This window comes from Heteronotia binoei, chromosome 1 (assembly GCF_032191835.1).
Source record: "Heteronotia binoei isolate CCM8104 ecotype False Entrance Well chromosome 1, APGP_CSIRO_Hbin_v1, whole genome shotgun sequence".
NCBI lineage: Eukaryota > Metazoa > Chordata > Lepidosauria > Squamata > Gekkonidae > Heteronotia > Heteronotia binoei.
Window position 1 is genome coordinate 226,747,615 of NC_083223.1, and position 22,407 is coordinate 226,770,021.

The 22,407-nt window shown below is 42.9% G+C and overlaps 1 protein-coding gene across 1 annotated transcript in view; it reads right to left on the reverse strand.

Moving 5' to 3' along the window:
• Positions 1-20,772, reverse strand: part of KCNK12 (potassium two pore domain channel subfamily K member 12) — a 79,055-nt gene extending 58,283 nt beyond the window's left edge. Inside the window, exon 1 of the mRNA XM_060248866.1 lies at positions 19,575-20,772. Within this exon, the coding sequence (XP_060104849.1) occupies positions 19,575-19,917 (343 nt within the window). The 5' untranslated portion in view covers positions 19,918-20,772. The remainder of the gene's footprint in view (positions 1-19,574) is intronic.
• Positions 20,773-22,407: the final 1,635 nt, after the last annotated feature.

Sequence of the window (22,407 nt, forward strand, 5' to 3'; positions counted from 1 at the left end):
GGGCAACCGCGGACTGTTGCCGGGATCTTGCCACTTCAACAGCTGCTATCTGATAGCCTGGAAATGGACCAAACTCAAGTGGCTTTTTTGAAGCCGAGATAATACTGTGTCAATTTCCCAGTGTGATAGCACCCCCCTCCCCTTAGCTTTTCATAATACACCTTCATTCCTCCTTAAAGGAGGAGAACCTGCATGCAGATACTTGTCCAAGGATGGTACAGACACACTCATTACAAATGAACCAGTGATTTTTCTGGGCCAGTTGCTTTTTTAGTGGGCAGCTGGCCCTTTTCACACCTGCATTTCAGACAGCTTTAGTTCTGTTATGGAGGGAAACAGAATTCTTAATAGACTCAAGTTCTCTAGTATGAGAAGATGAATACCATCAAATGAGACTGGATAATTGCAATGATTTTCCTCCTCCTAAATATCAAGTGATACGAGCATTTTGCAATGCTCATTCTTGATTTACTGCACTAATTTTGCCCCTTCCCCATCCAAGCTATCACATTTATTTCTGTGATACTACACTCTGCAGTGACTTTTTCATTAGGGTTGTACATTTACTAATTGAGAGCCAATCTGAACAATGCCCATTTGTAAATATAGAAGCATAGGGCCTGAATCTGAACAGAATTGTTTCTGACATTTGTAAACCATTCTGATCTGACAGCTATTTTGATGCCTGGCTTTCTGGTTCCAGTTTTCCAGCATTGTGCCACCAAAGGGAGAGACTGGCTCAGCAGATATGTGCCTGATAAGGACATCATCCAGACAGAACAGTGAGTTAATTTCCCCACCAAACAGGATGGTTCTGAGACTGGTATTTCTGCAATGCTATGACTGGCAAAAAATGGAGTCCTGATATGCAGAAATACCAGTCAGAACCATCTTGTTCAGTAGAGAGATTAACTCACTGTTCTGCTTGGATGATGTTTACTAGCATCTCAGTGTCTTTGGTAAGGTTTTCCAATTCTATATATGCAGGGGTTCTGTTTTTGTGAAAGATGTGCATTCTCTGTAGCCTGCTTGCACTTGCACATTCTGTAAAGCAGGACGGAGTGGTGGTGGGAGGTTGACATTTGCCTTCTATTCTTTTGAGAGGAACAAACTCCTCCTGTAACTTGGGAAAGAGATAACAGCTTTGTAAATGCTGGTAAGCAGACGGGGTTGCAGAGACAAAGGGGCAAAACAGAGGCAGAGAACTTGGCTTTGCCCCCTCGGACAATAAGCGGATGGTCAGCACCTCAGGACAGGACAGGAAGGAGGTAGCAAAAGAGGCTCTCTCCTCATGATAGTGAAGAGCAAGCACAGAACACATAAGAGAAATCACTGATGACAGTGAGACCATCTCTCTGTGCAAAGGAAAGCTACTGGTTTGGGTCTGAGACACATCCTTATTGTATTTAAAGCTACAGCAGCTGTATGGAGCTTCTGATATACGTGAGTCAGGCAGTGAAAAGCAAGGAAGGGATCTCTTTTAAACCAGAACTGCAGTGTGTGGGTGAGGGGAGCTAACTCCCTCACCCTTTCTTTACTCTATGCCACTGTCTGAAACTTTTTTGATTTATCCTGATCAGGATACCAAGCAAGAAATCAGATGGGCTGGGAGAAAACACTGAAAGAAACCTCGAGAGGCCAGGAGGTGGGAAGAGCAGGCTTTAGCTCCCCTCACCCACACATCCCATTTCTACCCCTTCCAGATATTGACTGTGCCTACATTTTAGTCACTTGTACAGGGAAGGTGCTAGAAGGAAAATAGGATAAGACTGACAGGAGAGCAATATAGACATATGGCTTAATTTGGACAAGGCTTCAGCTAATTGAGAAAAGAGTACTTCTAAACATATGCAGACTGCTTCTCTCTCCATGGAGTAAGCAAAATCAGCTTCCATGTACCTAGAGTTAAGTTAAGGGAAGGGCTTCTATGTTAGAGGGTGTAGTTTCTAAGTCTTTGAATATAGACAAGAGAACTTGGGAATAACCTTATGTAGGAAGTAGAGAGGTGTATATGATATTGGGAGTCCACCGTTTAGCTCATGGATGTCTAGATGCCAATACCAGTCCTCTTAAGGTCTCAGGTACATTTAATAATTAATTAATTATAATTGTCATATGGCATTTGTCATATGGATCCTAAGACTGTCCAGCAGCCAGAAGTTCTAGCTCTTTTAATATTATGCACCACTGAGTGGAGGGCTAGACTTTTTTTTTAAGGCAAGAGATATTTTAGAGGTGGTTTGCTATTGCTTGCCTCAGTGTCATGACCCTGGAATTCACTGGAGGTCGCCCATCCAAATACTAATCAAGGCCAATCCTGCTTAGCTTCCAAAATCTGACAAGATCAAACTAGCCTGGGCTATCTAAGTCAGAGTGTCTGAGGTAGTATTCACTAATATTTTTAAGCTGTTATCTGAAACTGAGGACTGGAAAGATAACCCTTTCCCTCCTTTTTAAGAATGGAAACGAGCTTTCTCAAGATTCAAGGCCTGTGACAGAAGGAAGATTTCACTTGTTTGTTGAACTCAATAACATAAAGAATATAGCTGTGCCTCTAAGCAGGGTTGCACCTGCCTGAATATTCACAAATTGTTAAATGAGGAACATTCTTGCTGGGAACTTGGAAAGAGTATAAACTGATTTTACTTGCCAGAGTCAATTACACTCCATGGTTTAGCTGTCAGTCAGGGAAAGAACAAAAAGATAACCCAAACCACTTTTGAGACATTGTCATCCTGTATATCACATGCAGTCAGTAAAAGTGGAAGAGCTTATAAAATGAGAAATACATAATAGCTGTGCATGCATTCTCTCTCTCTCTCACACACACACAAATATACATATATGGGCATAGCTGGAATAGAGGCATGGAGACATGATGGACATGCTGTGGTAATTCTACTTTAGTGGGCAGTTTAAGCTGCATCCACATGGACATTTACCTCCGAATTCTCCCCCTGAACAGCAGTGGTTTTTGTTTGAGCTTCCATATGACACTGTCATGCAATCGCCTACCTCACAGCATTCTTTGGTGTGACCTCTCTGGGAAGTTCATGGTCCAGTCAGGTTTGGTCCCCATGTGGAAGGGAAGGTGTGGATTTTCAGACCTTTCTGATCCATATGCCCTCATGTCTGCCATTCCCCTCTCTGCCACTGGTGGGCTTTTTACTAATTTTACCAGAGAGGCAGACAGACAGACAGAGATACCAATTCCTCACTAGCAGCTGCTCTACCCCCAAGCTTCTGCTTTCCTTGGACCAAGCAACCAATTCTGCACTAGTTGCCACACAGCCACATTTTGACTTGTGGCTCCCTTTAATTTCGTTCGCAGCTTCTGGATCTCCAAAAAACAAGACCAAGTCACCGTGGGGGAAATTGGAGGGAGCCATGAATTAAAATGCAGCTGTGCAGTGATTAGTGGGGAACTGGTCATTTGCTCTGAGGAAAGCAGAAGCCCAGGGGTGGAGTGACTGCTAGTGAGGAATTGGTAAGAGAGAGACAGAGTGAAAATGCTGTTGTCACAGCTGACTTGTGGAGACCCAATAGGGGTTTCAAGGCAAGAGACAGCCACAAGTGATTTGCCATTGCCTACCTCTGTGTTGCTAGCCTGGTAGTCTTTGGTGGTTGCCCTTCCAAATACTGACCAGCAGGGATTTTTGTAGAAAAAGCCCAGTACAAACTCATTTGCATATTAGGCCACACCCTCATTTGATTTCAAGCCAGGTGGAACTGTGTTCCTGTGTGTTTCTGCTCAAAAAAGCCCTGTCGACCATGACTGACACTGCTTAGCTTTTGATGAGATTGGGCTATCCAAGTCAGGGCTTTGCTATATTGCTATTATGTAAGAAACATTAAGTGAATACACCTACTATCTTTTTTTTTAAAGCCCTCCAGGAGCAAACGGGCAGGTGTGAGGCAATAAGGAGAGGAACACTGAGTATCTCCTTGTGTTACTACTGTGAATACTTCTGCATGTCTAGTGACAATGTGTGTCTCCAAGTTCAGAAGCAGTGAATCTCTGAAGGCAATGTTAGAGGGAGGTCTTGGTCTCTATGCCCTGTTGTTCACCCTCCAGAGGAACTTGTTGGCCACTCTGTGAGACTGAACTACTGGTCTGATCCAGCAGGATCTTAATGGTGAAGTGTCCTGTGTGAAAACAGTCTTAGTGAGACATGGTTTTTAGGGAGACATCTAAAATGAGACTTCTTTGACTTCCCAAGTACCTGTGCTTTATTGAAATAGAATCAAGGCTGCCTCTAGCCATTCCAAAATGCCTTCAGAATTATCTCTCCACTATTCCTCTTTCCTTTGAGGTAGAAAAAGAACATACAAAGCTTTGGCTGAACTCTGCTCCAAGCCTAGAAAAGTAAATTGCATAAAATCATCAAGAGAAATAAGTTTGCCTTGAACCAACTATTATGTTCAGTGGACAATCCTGAACTCTGGTATCAAAAGAGATGGAGAAATATTCCCATGTAGCCTTTTTCATGATTATAATAATACTGAATTTCCTTACAGGGTTGTCATCAGGTTTCCTGAGCCAAGCTCCTGAATTGTGAAGGGACCCAAACCCTTTAAAATTCTGTAGAGAGACTGTGGGCGTTTTCCCACTGACCTTACTCCGGAGCGACGTCCCTCTTCACCGCGCAGCGTCTGCGCGGATTTCGCACCAACTGCTCTGCAGAACCCGGAAGAGCCGCAAAGTCCCGCGGCTTTTGTGTCGCAAATGTAAACTGTCAGTCAGTCAGTCAGTCAGTTTATTGCGGCTCTAGGCCAATCAACAACAACAACTCATCAATAACAGTACAACACAACACCAAGCCAAAATATAACACAACAATATAAAACTATGTACAACCATCAAAATAGTAATAAAATTATCTGACGTAGGCAACACTTAACTAAGGGCACCTTCTTTCAAATACAAACAGCATTAAGTTTCTTCCTGTCAAGGTCGGCAACATATAGAAACTTAGCAAGATCCAGAGAAAGTTGATCACTCCCATCCCCTAAGAGGAAGTAAATGACTTGGGCCTGATTCAAAGATTTAGCTAGCATTAGATGGTTCCGCAGAAGTCTGTACCTTGCCTCTGTGTGGAAAAGACAGTTCAGAATGAGATGGGGAACCGTATCGACCTCCTCCAGGCCGCACGGACAGATCCTGTCTTCTAACGGGATCTTGTGGAAACGGCCCCTCAGTACTGCTGTGTCAAGAATGTTCAGGCGTGCCAAGGACAGCATCCGCCTGATCTTGATTGGCTGTATCTTTTCAAGATACCTGGCACATTTAAGATCACTTGTAAAAAAGGTTGGGATATACGTCCCCCCAACTTTGGCCAGAGATTGTTTTAACTCCAATTCCAGTAATCGGCCTCTGATAATTACTTTTGCCCCGTTCTTGAACATGAGGGCTAGGGAATCAATATTCAGATCACATTCCTCTAGTTTGGAATTTAATTTCCTCAACCAATTGCTAACAAATGAGTCATAGAAGATTTGATGTACAATATCATCTGGATTCGCCAGCACCCTTAGAAGGAGACTCAAACCTCTATTCCACATTACTGTGGAGAGGCTTGGAAGCCCCGTTTCCAGCCTATTTGCAATAGATGAGGCATATTTTGGCACCTGAAGGATACATCGTACAAACTTCGATTGAACCATCTCCAATTTAGTTATTTTATTATACAAGAAAATCTCAGCTCCGTACATTAATTGGGGTATAACCTTAGCGTTGTAAACCTTAATCGCCGCTAAGGCGTTATAGGCGCCCTTGGAAGTGTAAAACTCCTGCAGAGCAAGCGCCGTGCGTTGGGCGTTACAGTGTACGTTGTCAATGTGCCCTTGGCAAGATCCTGTATGATGAAAAACAACCCCCAGATATTTGTATGTAAACTGGTTTTTGGCGGTTTACATTTGCGACGCAAAAGGTCGGGAACTTCCTGGTTCCTCGGAGCAGCCTCGGAGCAGTTGGTGGGAAATCCACGCAGACACTGAGTGGTGAAGAGGGACGTCGCTCTGAGGTAAGCTCAGTGGGAAAACGGCCTGTATGTACTCTGCAGTGCTAGATAAATAAGCCAGAAAACATTAGGCACACAAACTCCATGACAAAAGCCGTATGGGTGGAGATACAAGGCCCTGAGGCTTACTTAAAGGTAGAAGAATTCTATTGTCCACCAGGTCAAATCCCTGAGGCTGATCTCGAGATGAAGTGGAACATAAGGGAGGTGACTAAAGCAGATAATATGGTGCTCGCTGGTAATTTCAACTACCCTCAAAATAACTGGGTAAACATGCTGGAATTGTGCTGTAGAAGTGAAGTTCCTAGACATCACAAATGACTGTGCACTGGCCACAGAACCAACTAGAGGGGTAGAGATCTTTGGCTTGATTCTGAGTGGAGCTCAAGACCTAATACAAGTTATAGATGTAGTTGCACTAGTTGGGAACAGTGACCACAATGCCATTAAGCTCAGAATTCCTATCAATGGCAAGTTATCCCTAAAGTCCAAAACAGTAACATTTGATTTTAAAAGAGAGAATTTACAAAAATGAGGGGACTAGTTAGAAGGAAGCTGAAATGGTAACTCAAGAGTGTCAGATCCCTAGAGGATGTTGAGAAGCGATTTAAAACCACACTAATTGAAGCCCAGATAGAAGGCATTTCCCAGATTAGGAAAGGTCCTGCCAAGTTTAAAAAGATGCCTGTGTTGTTAATGACCCAAGTTAAAGAGGCCATGAAAGGTAAAAAGGTTTCTTTTAAAAAGTGGAAGTGATGAATGAAGCAAATAGAAGGGAGAACAGTCTGCCAAATAAGCATGAGCAGACTGATAAAAAAATAAGCATTTCTTTAAATATATTTGGGACAGGAAACTGGCCAGAGAGGCAGCTGGGACTCTGGATGACCAAAGAAAATAAGATTCCTACGGGAAGAAAGGGAGATGGCAGAGAAGCCCAATGAATTCTTTGCATCTGCCTTCACTGTGGAAAGTGTGTACCCAGGTCAGAGCAGCAACTTTTTTCAAAACAGAGTCTAAAGAATGGAGTTAAATTGAGGTTAGAAGATAATGAAGTTCTAGACCTACAGACGAAAGTGAAGCCATTAAGTCTCCAGGTCCTGATGGCATATACCTGAGAGTTCTTAAGGAGCTCAGATATGAAACTGTTGATCTGCTAACCAGCATATGTAAGTTGTCATTAAAACCATTGTGCCAGAGGGCTGTAGCAAACATAACACTGATTATTATAAAAGGGTTCAGAAGGGAACCAGGAAATTGCAGGTCAGTTACCCTAAGGTCTGTCCCAGCCTGATTAGTAGAAACTGTAATTAAAGACAGAATTATTAGACACATAGAGCGACAAGGAAAAAGAAGAGGAGGAGGGGATGGATTTATACCCTGCCCTTCACTTGGCGTCTTAGAGCGGCTTACAATCCTCTTCCCCTTCCCCTTCCTACAACAGACAACCTGTGAGATAGGTGGGGCTGAGAGAACTCTCCGAGAACTGCTCTTGACAGAACAGCTTTGAGAGTTATGACTGACCCAAAGTCAGTCCTGTGGTGGAGGAGTGGGGAATCAAACCTGGTTTGCCCAGATAAGAGTCCGTGCACTCAGCCAAACTGGCTCACGTGAAAATAAGCATAGCTTCTACAATGGAAAGTCCTGCCTAATTAACCTCTTTAAGTTTTTGTTTTTTGAGGAAATGAACAAACATTTAGGTGATGGTGACCCAATAGGTATTATATACTTGGACTTGGCAAGGTACTTCACCAAAGACTCCTGAGTAAACTTAGCAATCATGGGAAAAAAGAGAATGGGGCCTTTCATGGATTAAAAAATGGCTAAATGAAAGGATGCATATTGTCACCCTGCTTATTTAATTTAAGCTATATGCAGAGTACATCATGCGGAATGCTGGCCTGGATGAAGCACAAACTGAAACCAAGATTGCTGGGAAAAACATCAACAACCTCAGATATGCAGATGATATCACTCTAATGGCAGAAAGTGAGAAGACCTAAAGAACCTCTTGTTGAAGGTGAAAGAGGAGATCACAAAAGTAGGCTTGGAACTCAAAATCAGAAAAACTAAGATCATGGCATCCAGCCCCATCACACCTTGGCAAATAGAAGGGGAAGACATGGAAGTAGTGACAGACTTCACATTTCTGGGATCCAAGATCACTGCAGATGGTGACTGTAGCCATTACATTAAAAGACATTTGCTCCTTGGGAGGACAGATATGGCAAACCTGGGCAGTATAATAAAAAATAGAGACATCACCCTGCCAACAAAAGTCCATATAGTCAAAGTGGTGGTATTTCCAGTAGTAATGTATGGCTGTGAGAGCTGGACCATAAGGAAGGCCGAGCGCAGAAGAATAGATGCTTTTGAGCTGTGGTGCCGGAGAAGAATCTTGAGAGTGCCTTGGACTGCAAGAAGATCAAATCAGTCAGTCCTAAAGGAAATCAACCCAGACTGTTCCCTGGAAGGTCAGATGCTGAAGCTGAAGCTCAAATACTGTGGCCACCAAGTGAGAAGGGAACACTCACTGGATAAGATCCTGATGCTGGGAAAAACAGAAGGCAAAAGAAGAAGGGGACGGCAAAAGATGAGATGGCTGGACAGCGTTACTGATGTAACAAACACGAATGTGAGCAGACTTCGGAGGATGGTGGAAGACAGGAGGGCCTGGCATGACTTTGTCCATGGGGTTGCAAAGAGTCAGACTCAACTGTGTGACTGAACAACAACAAATGAAAGGAAGCAGAAAATAAGAATAAATTGACAGTTCTCACAATGGAGGGAAGTAAGCAGCGCCACAAGGATAGGTACTGGGGCTGAATCTGTTTAATTTGTACATAATGATTTGGAACTGGGGGTGAATAGTGAATGCTGCATTTGTGGATGCTACAGAATTATTCAGGATGGGGAAAACAAAGGCTGACAGTTAAGATCTCCAAGAAGATCTCCACAAATTGAGTAAGTGGGCAACAATGTGCCAAACGAAGGACTGTGTTGGTAAGTGTAAGATGATGCACATTGCAACAACCCCCTCCCCACCTTAAGTATATCCCAGGGGTTGCCAAACTGGTCCTTCACACATATTGTGTTGCTCTTGAAGCCCCCACTGCCCTGTTGGCTGGCAGCTTGGAGAATGCATTTAAAGTTAAACTTGCTTTCTTTCCACCTCTCCTCCCCCCCCCGCACCCATGTATTTCCTTCCTTCCTTCCTTCCTTCCTTCCTTCCTTCCTTCCTTCCTTCCTTCCTTCCTTCCTTCCTTCCTTCCTTCCTTCCTTCCTTCCCTTCCTTCCTTCCTTCCTTAAGAACATAAGAGAAGCCATGTTGGATCAGGCCAACGGCCCATCCAGTCCAACACTCTGTGTCACACAGTGGCAAAAAATTATATATATACAAACACACTGTGGCTAATAGCCACTGATGGACCTGTGCTCCATATTTTTATCTAAACCCCTCTTGAAGGTGGCTATACTTGTGGCCGCCACCACCTCCTGTGGCAGTGAATTCCACATGTTAATCACCCTTTGGGTGAAGAAGTACTTCCTTTTATCCGTTTTAACCTGACTGCTCAGCAATTTCATTGAATGCCCACGAGTTCTTGTATTGTGAGAAAGGGAGAAAAGTACTTCTTTCTCTACTTTCTCCATCCCATGCATTATCTTGTAAACCTCTATCATGTCACCCCGCAGTCGACGTTTCTCCAAGCTAAAGAGCCCCAAGCGTTTCAACCTTTCTTCATAGGGAAAGTGCTCCAGCCCTTTAATCATTCTACTTGCCCTTTTCTGGACTTTCTCCAATGCTATAATATCCTTTTTGAGGTGCGGCGACCAGAACTGCACACAGTACTCCAAATGAGACCGCACCATCAATTTATACAGGGGCATTTTGATACTGGCTGATTTGTTTTCAATTCCCTTCCTAATAATTCCCAGCATGGCGTTGGCCTTTTTTATTGCAAACACACACTGTCTTGACATTTTCAGTGAGTTATCTACCATGACCCCAAGATCTCTCTCTTGGTCAGTCTCTGCCAGTTCACACCCCATCAACTTGTATTTGTAGCTGGGATTCTTGACCCCAATGTGCATAACTTTGCACTTGGCCACATTGAACTGCATCTGCCACGTTGACGCCCACTCACCCAGCCTCAACAGATCCCTTTGGAGTTCCTCACAATCCTCTCTGGTTCTCACCACCCTGAACAATTTAGTGTCATCTGCAAACTTGGCCACTTCACTGCTCACTCCCAACTCAACTCCCAACTTCCTTCCTATGCTAATGGGGTCTGAAATTGCTGAGAATGAGGAGGAGAGAGATCTTGCAGACATAGTATATAGATAAACAAAAATGTCAACCCAGTTTGTCACAGCAGTGAAAAAGATAAATTCTATGCTAGATTATTAGGAAAGGAATTGAAAAAAAACAACAGCCAACATTATTATGCCCTTCTATAGATCTGTGGTGCAGCCTCATTTGTAATACTATGTACAGTTCTGGTCACCATATTTTCAAAAGGACATTACAGAGCTGGAAAGAGTACAGAAGAAGGCAACCAAGATGATTAAGAACTAGAATAGTAGGACCTTACAGACCAACAAGATTTCCAGGGTACAGCTGCCAATAGTCAAAGCTCCCTTCATCAGATACAAGATGATTAAGGGGTTAGCGTTAGAGCATCTTTCCTGTGAAGAGAGCCTGAAGAGCCTGGGACTTTTCAGTTTAGAAAGGAGATGAGAGAACTTTGTCTCCCAAAATATTACAACTTGAGGACATCCAACAAAGTTGAATGGGCAGGACAGACAAAAAGAAATACTTTTAAAAATTTGAACAAATGATGAAAATATGCAATTTACTGCTGGAGGTTGTAGCAATGACCACAGGCACAGAAGACTCTAAAAGGGAATCAGACAGATTCATGGAGGATAGGTCTATCAGTGTCTGCTAGCCATAGTGGCTAAAGGGAACCTCCATATTTGGAGGCAGTAAACCTCTCAGTCCCAGTGCCAGGAGGTGATCAAAGGATGGGCTTGAAGATGGATGTGGAGCATGACTCTTTCATGGCTTTGGTCCAGGGAAAGCTAAAGGAGCTTGACAGGACTCATGCTTGGCACCCCTCCAGTCACTGTTCTCTTCATGAAACAGGAAACTGTCCAGAGGTCCCTGTGACCTGCTGTTCCTGGTAGCAGCAGATAATCAGAGTGGTTCCAGTTGGTGGTGGTTCTTTTGCCAGACAGTGGCCTTGGCAGATGGGTCTCTATGTGGACCTTTAATATCCATTTGCCAAAGATGTTGCACCCTGCCCAGATGGCCTTCTAGTTGCTGCCATCAGACTGCCAGAATGTACAAATGTGTCTCATTTGAAAGCATTAATACATAATTCAGTGTTAAAAACATTACAATATTAATACAGCTACACTCATAATTTTCTTTTGTTTCTCAGTGATTAACTGCTTGACTGATAAAAAACACTCCCAGAAGCTCCTATGTGCAGCAAATAGCTACTATTTTTCTCACAGAATTGTCAAAACATAATCTTGCAACTTAGAGACATGATCTGGATTTGAGAGTAACGTTAGCTGAAAAATCTGGTGAGATTCCTTAAGAACTGCTGTAAGCATGTGCTGTTCAGGTACTAAAATGACCTTCTTTTTAGACATTTGTGTAGCTTGATTGCTGAAAGCACTCAGTTCATGGCCCATGATGGTGAGGGGGCTGAGCCATGACACTGGAATTGACGTCACACCCCATCTGTCTGGATGGGGCAGAAGGAAAGCCTTTTACAACTAGCATTTGACCACAAAAGAAGTGTGAATTTTTTGTTGCTGGCTAAGAAGATACATTTATTTTGGGGGATTGTTGCTTTTGGGGAGCTAGCACTGTTTGCATGTTTGCTTGACTGCTTCCCTTCTGCTTGGCTTATGTATTTTCCAATGAACAGATTATAAAGAATCTAATTTGATATGACTGCAAACTAGAAGTGATGGAGAGAGCTACAATTCAATTTCCTATTTTTTCTAAAATGCTAAAAGCAGCTGTCAAGGATGAGGGATCAAGACTGTGGCATGGAAAAGGTGGAGAGGGGGGAGAGTTTCAGATTTCCTCCTATGCCATATAGCCACCACCACCCCTTTCCAAGTTGCTCATTGCTCTGCAGGGAAAAATAAAATGTATTGTGAAGCTAGCACCAAAGAGGTCTTTGTGCATTTTTCTGTATGGTGCAAATTGTACTTCTTGGGCAGAAGTGTGATGATGAGATGGTCAGACCTAGGTTTGAATCCTCACTCTACCATGAATGCTTGCTGGGTGATCTTGGAGCAGTCATACTGTTTCTCTTTTGTTGGTCTTAAAGGTGGCACTGGACTCAAAATTTGTTCTTTCTAGGCTAACCTGCACCACAGGGTGGTTGTTGAGGATAAGATGGAGGAGAGAAGAATGAAGTCAGCTGTTTTGGGTCCCCACTGAGGAGGAACGTGAAGTATAAATGAAGTAAAAAAAATTAAAAGCTCTCTATGGTATCACAGTTCTGATCCAGATCTCTGTCTTCTACCACCTCCTACACAGGAAATATTGATCATGGACCCTCCCCATGGCACAGACAAGACTCAGGAAGATCAGTATGTATTTATGGGGTGCGGGGGGGGGGGGAGCAGGAAAAAGTGAATTTCCCTCTCCTGTGCCATGGTCTTGATTCAAACTGGAATTTCCCACAGTTACTATGTACAGCACGCACACACACATTCACAAAATCTGGAGCTCCCTAACTGCATCATTCAGAGATGACTTGCCAATGTGAATGAGCAACTCCTGAATTTTCCAAGGGCCTGGCAAGTATGACCCTCTGGCTCCAGTACTCTCTTCTCACAGAGCTCCTGATCCTCAGCAGCCTAGAATGTTTTCCTATTTCCTTTGAGGAGATGGTAGGGAACACCCTCCCTACAAGGAAAAGCTAAAGCATTTATAGAAGATACAGATGATGGAGGAAGAGGGTGTGATGAGGTTTATCAAATTATACATGAGCTGGGGGGGAGGACATTTACTTCCTCTCTCGTAACAGTAGAATTTGGGATAATTAAATATGGGACTGACCAAAGGAAATTCCTTAGCTCAGCTGAGCTTTCAAAAGAATTGGACAAACTCATAACCACAAGAGTTTAATGGACTCTTCATGATTAGAAGAAGTATACCTCTGAATATCTGATACTAGAGACAAAGAACAAGGGAGAGCCATCACCATTGTGCCCCTTTTGTGAATTTGGAGAAACATTTTGCAGTCCAGTGCTAGAAACAAAATGCTGAACTAGGTGGAAACTAGGTCTGATTCAGCAAGGCAATTTTGTATTTTTATTCACCTACTGTCAGGAAAGGAAGGAAGCATGAAACAATATTAAAAATGGAATGAAACTGTATACAATAGCCACTGATATATCTTCATTATTTCTCACTTTTTTCTCAAGTGGTGCTATTTTCTAATATATCTCTCTCCCCCCAGTCAGAACTGCTGTTCTGTTCATATTGCTGCTTGAATGAAAAAGTGAACAAAACTCATTTAACTTTGATCCATGATCTATTGAGTGAGCACAGCATTTGCTGGAATGAAGTGCTTTTTGATTTTATCAGAGCATATCTTGAGCTTTGCATTCCTTTTTAAAACCACAGACAGCACTAATATTTGGAGAGAAGCTTCAATTAAGTCCATCTTGTTTCTTTGTGCATTTTAAAATCAGATGTGGAAAGAAGGAGGCCCATTACAAATTGTCTGCCTGCAAGAACTCTTTAGTCAGATGATCCTTTCTTGTATTCTATTAGTATTATTGGCTCTATGGTAGAATTATAGGACATTTCTCAGGTATATTTTCCATGGTTCTCCCAGGAGCTAACTGTCAGTTGCTTGAAGTGAATGACTGCAGAGTCTTAAGTTACATATGTAATTGCATACAAATTGTGTATGTGCTTGGAATACAAATGCATAGCAAAAGGAGGACAACTTGCAGATCTTATTCACAGGCCCACTTTTCTACATGGGATGGGTACTGGTAGGCTGGTTCAGACAATCATAACTGTGGTATCCCCTTGTGCATGTATGTGTGTGAATGAGCAACCCCAGGTCAAAAATCAAAAATAAAACTTTCATACAATTTCTTATCAATCTCAGCATGGTATTTTTCATGGTGTCAGCTCACTCATTCAGCTCTAGATCAGCAGCTACTGAGCAGACAAGTGGAGGAAAGCCACCATGAGGTGGTGGTTAAAGTATCTGACTAAACTGTGGGACAGCTGGATCTGAATCCCTACTGTGTCATGGGTGACCTTACTTTCAGCATAAACTACCTCACAGGGCTATTGTTGTGAGGATAAAGTGGAGGAGGGGAGAACAACCTTGTCAATTGCTTGCATCTCCATTGGTGAGAAAAAGTGGACTATACATTTTTAAAAGGATTTGTATGAGTGAACTGTTGTGGCTGATTTTGGCATGGTCAGTGCTAACTGATCATGGGGGCCCTCAGCCTCCATAACTCTCCTCAACTTGGAAGAGGTAGGGCATGCAAACTGAAAAATGTCTTCATGTTGCCTCAAAGCATTTTTGTCTCAGGACTGTAGCCATGTTGGTCTGCAGAAAAAGGGCAAGATTTGAGCCCAGTAATCCCTTAAAGACCAGCAAGTTTTCCAGGGTATAAGCTCCAATGAAAACCTAAACCCTGGGAATCTTGTTTTTCTTCACGGTGCTACTGAACTCTCAAGGGAGGAGCGTGACTCAAGGAAAGAGCCTCTGCTTGGCATGCAGAAGGTCCCAGGTTCAGTTCCTGACATTCCCAGTTAAAAGGACCAGACAGTCGGTGATGTGAAAAACTTGGCCTGAGACCTTGGAGAGCCATTGCCAGTCTGAGTAGACAATCTCTCATTAATGGACCAATGGTTTGATTCAGTATAAGGCAGCTTCATGTGTGCATTGTGGGTGTTGCACCAAAAAAACCAAAAGGTATCTCCAACTGTGGACACAATTCTTTCTTGCTTGTGTGTATACTTTTTGTGGATTCTAGCTTTTTTCTGGAATAGCACCATCTGCTTCAAATATTTCCCAAGAGCCACTTCTTTAACTAAAGCACCTTAACCTCAATATAGATGTATCTCCACAACTCAGTTTGTTAGTGAGAAAAACCACTCTGTCCCTTTAATTGAGGCTCAATGGGTTGTTATTTACCAGGTGATATTATTTACCTTTGCCATAAAAATGTCTGTTAAAGAGACAGGACACTTTTCTCCAGGCCAGTTGCCACCCATGCTCTTCACTGTAAAAATGCAGTCTCTAACCTTCAGTTTCCCATATTATCCCTAGATCCCAAGCCTTTGGAGGCAGGGACAATGTTACTGTGTTTCTGCACAGTGCATGGCACAATTTAAGCACTGCGAAGTAACCGGAGCAATCATTTTGATGTGAGCCAAAACATTGTCTGGTCATTTTGGTGCTAGAAAACGTTTCCCTGTCTTCAGTTAGCCATAACCTAGTAAAGGCAAAGGATTAGGATGCAAGGCCTCCAGCCTTTCACTGGCAAGAAAAGGCTCTGCTGACACAGGAGGGGCAAATTCAACCATTACCTTTTAAGAACATAAAAGAAGCCATGTTGGATAGACCAACAGCCCATTCAATTCAATACTTTGTGTAACACAGTGACCAAAGCCCAGATGCCTCAGGAGGTCCACCAGCAGACTAGAACACCAGAAGTCCTCCCACTGTTGCCCCCCAAGCAGCACGAATATAGAGCATCACTGCCTCATAGTTTTCCATCTATACCGTGGCTAATAGCCACTGGTGGACCTTTGCACCATATGTTTTACCAATCCTCTCTTGAAGCTGTCTATACTTGTAGCCACCACCACCACTTCTAGCGGCAGTGAATTCCTTGTGTTAATTACTCTTTGGCTGAAGAGGTACTTCCTTTTATCTGTTCTAAACTGACTGCTCATTAATTTCATTGTATGCCCACGAGTTCTTGTATTGTGAGAAAGAGAGAAAAGTACTTCTTTCTTTACCTTCTCTATCCCATGCATAATTTTGTAATAATTTCTCAATTGCAGTCACCCATTTTACATCTATTTTAGTCCACATGGGTGTCCCAGTCCCTGATGATCTGCAAAGGGAAGAGGCAGGAAGGATTCATCCCTGCCAGCACCTTCCACTGCATCTTCAGAGGATCCATCTCCATTTATTGAAATTGATAAATCTAATTTGGAATTCCAGGGCTGCTGTCCTGAATGCTCTGAGGCCTGCTTCTCAGTAAACAGCATGACACTTATGTGACAGCAGGTGCCAATAAAATCAAAGAAAAATTATTTGTTATTTGGGCTGAAGTTGGTTAAAGAGTTTTGTTAGCTTACCCCAACTTCAGAATAGAAGTCTTTCTGAGAAACTGAGGGAAGTGTGAGATAGCTTGCAATCTGATAAAGAAAAGGGGTCAACTGATAAGAGAAATGCCATCTCTCCCCACCCCCCTCCACACACACCATTATAGACACCAAAACTGCAGCAACCCCCAAACCAAACAATCCTATTTTTTTACCTACAGCCTTCTGGATTAAAATTGTCCACAGCCTGATTAGCCAACTAAAACTTTAGAATGATGGTTGATCAGACTGATTAACGCTTTCAGTCTATTTGTTACATTTTTAATCAGCCTTTTGTCCAGGTTACTTAGAGAGATGTCAGTGAAGTTGAGAAATATGAAAGATTTTGCAGATTGTGAGCTTCTAATGTGCAGAAGTTTAAGGTGACATTCAACACCAGCATACATTATTTGGGTCAGGATCAGCATGCATCTCACAGTCTTCAGTGGGATAAAAGGATGCAATTAGAAGGCACTCCTTTCAAACCCTCAGTTGCTGTAGAAAGGGTTAGAAAGAAATGTTTCATAATTGTGTCCTTTAGTCCCACTGGGGACAATAGAGGCACACACTCATCCTGCCCTAAATACATGTCAACATTACCAAAAGGTAACTGCTGGGAAATAATAACGAAGGATGAATATTACCATTTTGGCCTCCTTGTGACCCTCCCCGAGGCAGCCGGCTAGCTACCAGCAGACAGAATGCTCAGCTGGATAGATCATCAGGATGACCCAGTGTGTCAATTCTTATGATTTTATGCCATGTTCACCTCTATGCAGTTATACAACTACTGCTGAGCAAGCAACCACTAAAGTTAAATAATCAGAGGGGAAGAAGTACAGAGCAAGGCCTGATTTGTACATGAAGGAGCATGAGATGACAGAGACCTGAGGTGGTAGATTGGCCACAGTGCCACTTCAGATTGCAGGCACAAATTCCAGTTTTGCATCCTCCTCCATGTTAAAAAAAAACACAGCAAATGGAAAACCAGCATAGTAGAGAGAAAAGTTATACCTTCCTATCTGGGCTTGTTCTCATTTTCTTGCACATGTGACCAGGCCTAACTCTAGTGCAATGTGCAGTTAGGTAACAATTTCTTACAGGCTGAAATGCTACCAGATTCTCAGGGCAAAAGGAAGTTTCAGAACAGAAAGGGCCTAGCTATTATATTAAAAAATAGCTTCAGTATGACGACTGAGGAGTGATGGTCTTGTAGTGCCTTTTTAAAAAAGTAGTATATAGGGCCCTTTTTGTAGCAGGAACTCCTTTGCATATTAGACTGCACACCCCTGATGTAGCCAATCCTCCAAGAGCTTACAGGGCTCTTATTACAGGGCCTACTGTAAGCTCTTGGAGGATTGGCTACATCAGGGGTGTGTGGCCTAATATGCAAAGGAGTTCCTGCTACAAAAAAAGCCCAGGTTGTATACAAGTTATGCATTGGGATACAGACAGGCATTAGCACAGATACTGTTAGTCTTTAATGTAGTATCATTTTTTCCTCATATATGTTATTCAAACATCAGCAATGCCCCCCTCAAAACAATATATCCTACAGCGAACATATTCCAGCTCTACTAAATGATTTCTCACCAACTTCTCCCCAGACAGGAATGACCAGTAGCCACCAGCCATCAAAGGGTCAAGGAATAATCTTTTTGTATTAGTTATACAAAAGCCTAAAGATGATTATTTCTTCACTTGACCCAACAGAATTCCATTTTTCTCCAGGGTTAAGGCTGAAAAAAATCTGAGACCCTGACTTAAATTTAATTTTTGCCACTAAATTGCACTATGGAATGGACCACACATTTTATGTGGCTATTTTATGTGCCATTGGTGTTGAAAATCTTATATCTACAAGGAAAACTGTTGTATCCAGTTGATATTAACATTGCAAAGACATACAAAATCTGACCGAATCTCACTTCTGCAGGGTGAGCTATTTATTTATTTCTTGTTTGGAAATAAAAATTTCACATTCTGATTCATGCTGGGACAGTGTTAGATAAAATGTTGAATTGGTTGAAATAATCTCCCTGCAGGTAGAAATTCTTCTTTTGTGGGTAGAGAATTCCATCATGTAAGCCTCTTGTAATTTGAAATTGTATGGCTCAGCCACAAATTTAGCACTTCCGTGAGAACTAGACCATTGAACTGACAAGGCAGATTCATAAAAGTAGAAACATACAGGAATTTTAGCATTTTCCCCAACCCAAATCTCCCTGAATCTAAACTGTAGTCAGTTCCTCAGAGTAGGGGAACACCATCTCTGCTCTCTCTCTCTCTCTCTCTCTCTCTCTCAGGCATCCTTACTTTCAAACTACTTTCCAAACTCCAGTTGCTATAGCAACTTAAGAAAGCTTTCTAGAAAGAAAAACAACATTCCACACTTGAGAACCTCACCCAACTTACTTCATCAAAGTGTAGCAGCTGTTTATTTTTTGTTTGGATTTTTTTTAAAGAGGAGGTACTTGCACATTACTCAATCCATGGTTTTCTTTTCCCCTTTTAAAAAAGTGAAGTCAGCAGAACAGCATATATATGATTGTCCCAAATCTCACTGCACCCTACGGAATCATTTTGGCTCCTGGATTCTCCTTTTCTATGCATGCGTACTGCATTGCTTTCATTAACAGCATTTTCACACATGATGCCCAAAAGGGCATCTGAGTATCTCAGGCAATATTTGCATCTCACATGAGTGTTGTTAAGGAAATGAAATGGAATATTCCTTATAGTTTTATTTTCTCGTAGGTTGCTTTAAGCGCAAACCAATTTCATCCTTATATATGAATGCATGTTGAATTTACTCTTTCTTTTTAAAATTCACATTAGCAATATTGCTGTCTTAGCTAAGCCAAGAAACAGAGATGACAGGCAGAAAGATGAGATAAGGAAAAGGCAAGAGAAAGAGGGAAAGGAAATCACAGATGCTGAAACAGAGAGGTATATAGTTCTTTTAAATATTGCATACAACATTGTTCATTGAAGGGCATCAGTTTGAAAAGCATTCAACCCCATTGTCCTACTCTCATTGGCTCCCCAAATGCTTTACACACATGCTGTTTGTCTAGATGGATGGAAAGACTTCCTGAAGATCATTACTGACACTATGTACCATTATGTACTAGAATGGGTAGGCTTTGAGTGTGGAAAAGAAAATGACTTACCTATTGTTGACACCACTGTGCCTACAAAATAGAAAGCCCCTGTAAAGTCCCATCTTGGACGGAGGGCATCTGCCCTGATGCCTGCTGCCATGGCTGCTTCATAATTTCGTAAGAAGGCTCTTAGCTCAGGGAGGCTAATGTTGAAGATCTGGCTGAAGTTCTGAAGGGTCCAATTCCAGCGATGCTGAGCTTCTGCTTCAGATGGGCTCTCAATGGCTGAGAAAATAGTGGCTCCAGCGGTCAGGTATGCCACAATGAGTACTGCTAAAAGGATGAACCTGCCATTGTCCTCATTGAAGTGCGACACGCAGCAGCAGCCCTTTGATCTCCTGATAGACATCATCCAAATTTCAGCACCACAGAGGTGACGGGCAGCAACCAACACCTCATTGGAGACACTGGCATGGAGCTACCGTCTAGTTAAAGAGTCCAAGAGGAAAACTTTGTTCCAAGTTCACCAGAAAGGTTTCTTCTCTGAGTCATTGATCTTGGTTTGTAATGCTTAATGACATTGCAGAAGTCCACTAGTCTGTATCCCATAGGAGTCTCCCACATCAGCCTAGGGACAGAGACTTGTTTAAATCCACATTGGGAGTTCCTTGATCCTCCCAGCCCATCACTGAGCTCTGGAGTGCAGAGGTCATTTGCTTGTAAAACATGGCTTTACTCTCCAGTCCCAGATTGCTCCAGAGAACCATATTTCTTGTATTCCCGCCTTTATCCAAATGAAAAGCATATGGATCTTGTTTCTTTTGCCACCTACTACCTAGCAGAAAATGTGTCCAATCAATTATTTCTGTAGTGCTGGGGTATGGCAGACAAGGCCATCAGAATCTGCTGTGCTTTTCTCCTAAAACATTTCCAGTGAATTCAGTCATCTCTGTGTAAAGAGCTCCCAGCCATTCCCCCATCCCTTTTAGCTGAATACAGTTGGAAAGCAAACTCCTTCAGTTAAGCATAGGAAAAGTACATCTTTTTCCTCCATTGGGTTGACTATGCAAGTTGCCTTCTTATGCACCAGATGTTCCTGGAAAAACACTTGAAATAAGGGTAGGAAAACAGATGCCAGTTGCATGCAAGACAATCTTTTGAGAATGTAGGAGTACAGATGTGTCAAACTGTTATTGAGAAACAGCCAACCAATAGTTATGTTGCACCAGTTCATCCAACCAGCTCCTGTGTTTCTTATTTCCTTTGGTTCTGCAGCCATCTCCTTGACTTGGAAAAACCTGGCATATTAATAGAAATTCATTTAGGTCTTAGTACATACTTTACTAAGTATTTACATAGATCTATACACACAATGTTGACCCTTGTTCTGGGTTTGGCATATACAAAAGAACACCCCCAAGTCTCTGTATTGACTTTCTTCTTACTTGCCTGCAAGTATCACTCCAACATAAATCATGCTGGGGGAGGGGGCGGAGTTGCAAGGAGAGAAGAATAAATACCCTTCCAAAACAAAACCAAATGATGAACTGGCCATGGACTTTTACACGGAGAAGATTTAAAGCAGAAAACAGACTAGAACAAATCAGAAGGTCATCCAGTCCATCCCCTTCCCTTTACCAGCGCCAACTCACTGCCCTGCACACAGAATCCCTCTAGACTACACAAATCAGGTAGTGCCAAAAGCAAAGAACAGAAGTGGAAAAAATGTACTTTACCAGTGAGTATTCTCTCCCCACCCAGTACATTCTTTTAATTCAGTCACAGCTCTCCCTTCTAAATCTCTTTGCACCTCTACTCCAAAGCACTGGTTTGGCAATTCACTGCTCCCTTTCCGACCCCCTATTCCCAGCCTCTGACAACAGACTTTCCTTGCATCTAACCGTGAGCAAACACACACCATGTTCTTTCTCAAAGTACATCTGAACCCCCGGAAGATGCAGTTTTAAGTCTCAGACGTTACTGAAGCAGTTTCTCGTCAAGGGTCTCTTTCATCTCTGGAGCGCGTTGGCTGCCGGTGGTGGTTGAGGTGGTGGCGGTAGCTGGTGAAGGGAGTGCGGCTGTTCAGCACCACGGATAGCGCACTGCAGCTCCGCGTGCGCCCGCGACTCCCGTCTGTCCCCGCCTGTAGTTGAGCTGAGGGGGCTGCGGGGCTGTTCCGGCTCCAGCGCTGCGAGTGGATCAATGGTCGCGTCCTCCTCATTTATTTCGCGGCAGATCTGTTGACTGAAAAGCACGCAGAGCGCCCAATCCGAAGCAAATGGGAAAATGGTGGTTGTGCCCGCCCTGCCCAAGAACCGGGAGGTGTCGTTCCCCCTCCCCGCCCTTCTTGTTCTGTTGCTGTTTGTGCTAGAGGAGAGGCGTCTTCCGATGTTATTGCTGACCGTGGTTTTCTGGGGTGGGGGCCGAGAAGAGAAGGATGGTCCGCGGTAGATTGTTTCCAGAAGCAACAGTGAGAAGACCAGCAGCAAAACACTTGGCGCTGGAAAGGGACTGTGTTTTCAATCGTGCGAAACGGGAACAAAAAGCATCACTTTCTCTGCATATAAAGTCCAGGACAGTTCTAATTCGTCTCGTTGATTTGGAGTGCCTTTATTTTACCTAATCAATAGCTATGTGTCTCACAGACATATTTTGACAGATGACTTTGCTTGCAGATGTATAGATTTACTGGGAGGGGGGAAATATATCAAATACAAAAGCCAATGTATCACATTTTCTCCAATAAATAAAAAGACCCACTTCATCACCCCCCATCAACCCACTTTCCTGCTAGGGCTGCAGACAGGCAGTAGTTATTTTTGGTAAGCTGAAAAAGGCATCATTCGGCTGCAGCGTATGCCCTGTCTACTGGGGTAAACAAGTTTTGCAGGTTTCTGTAGTT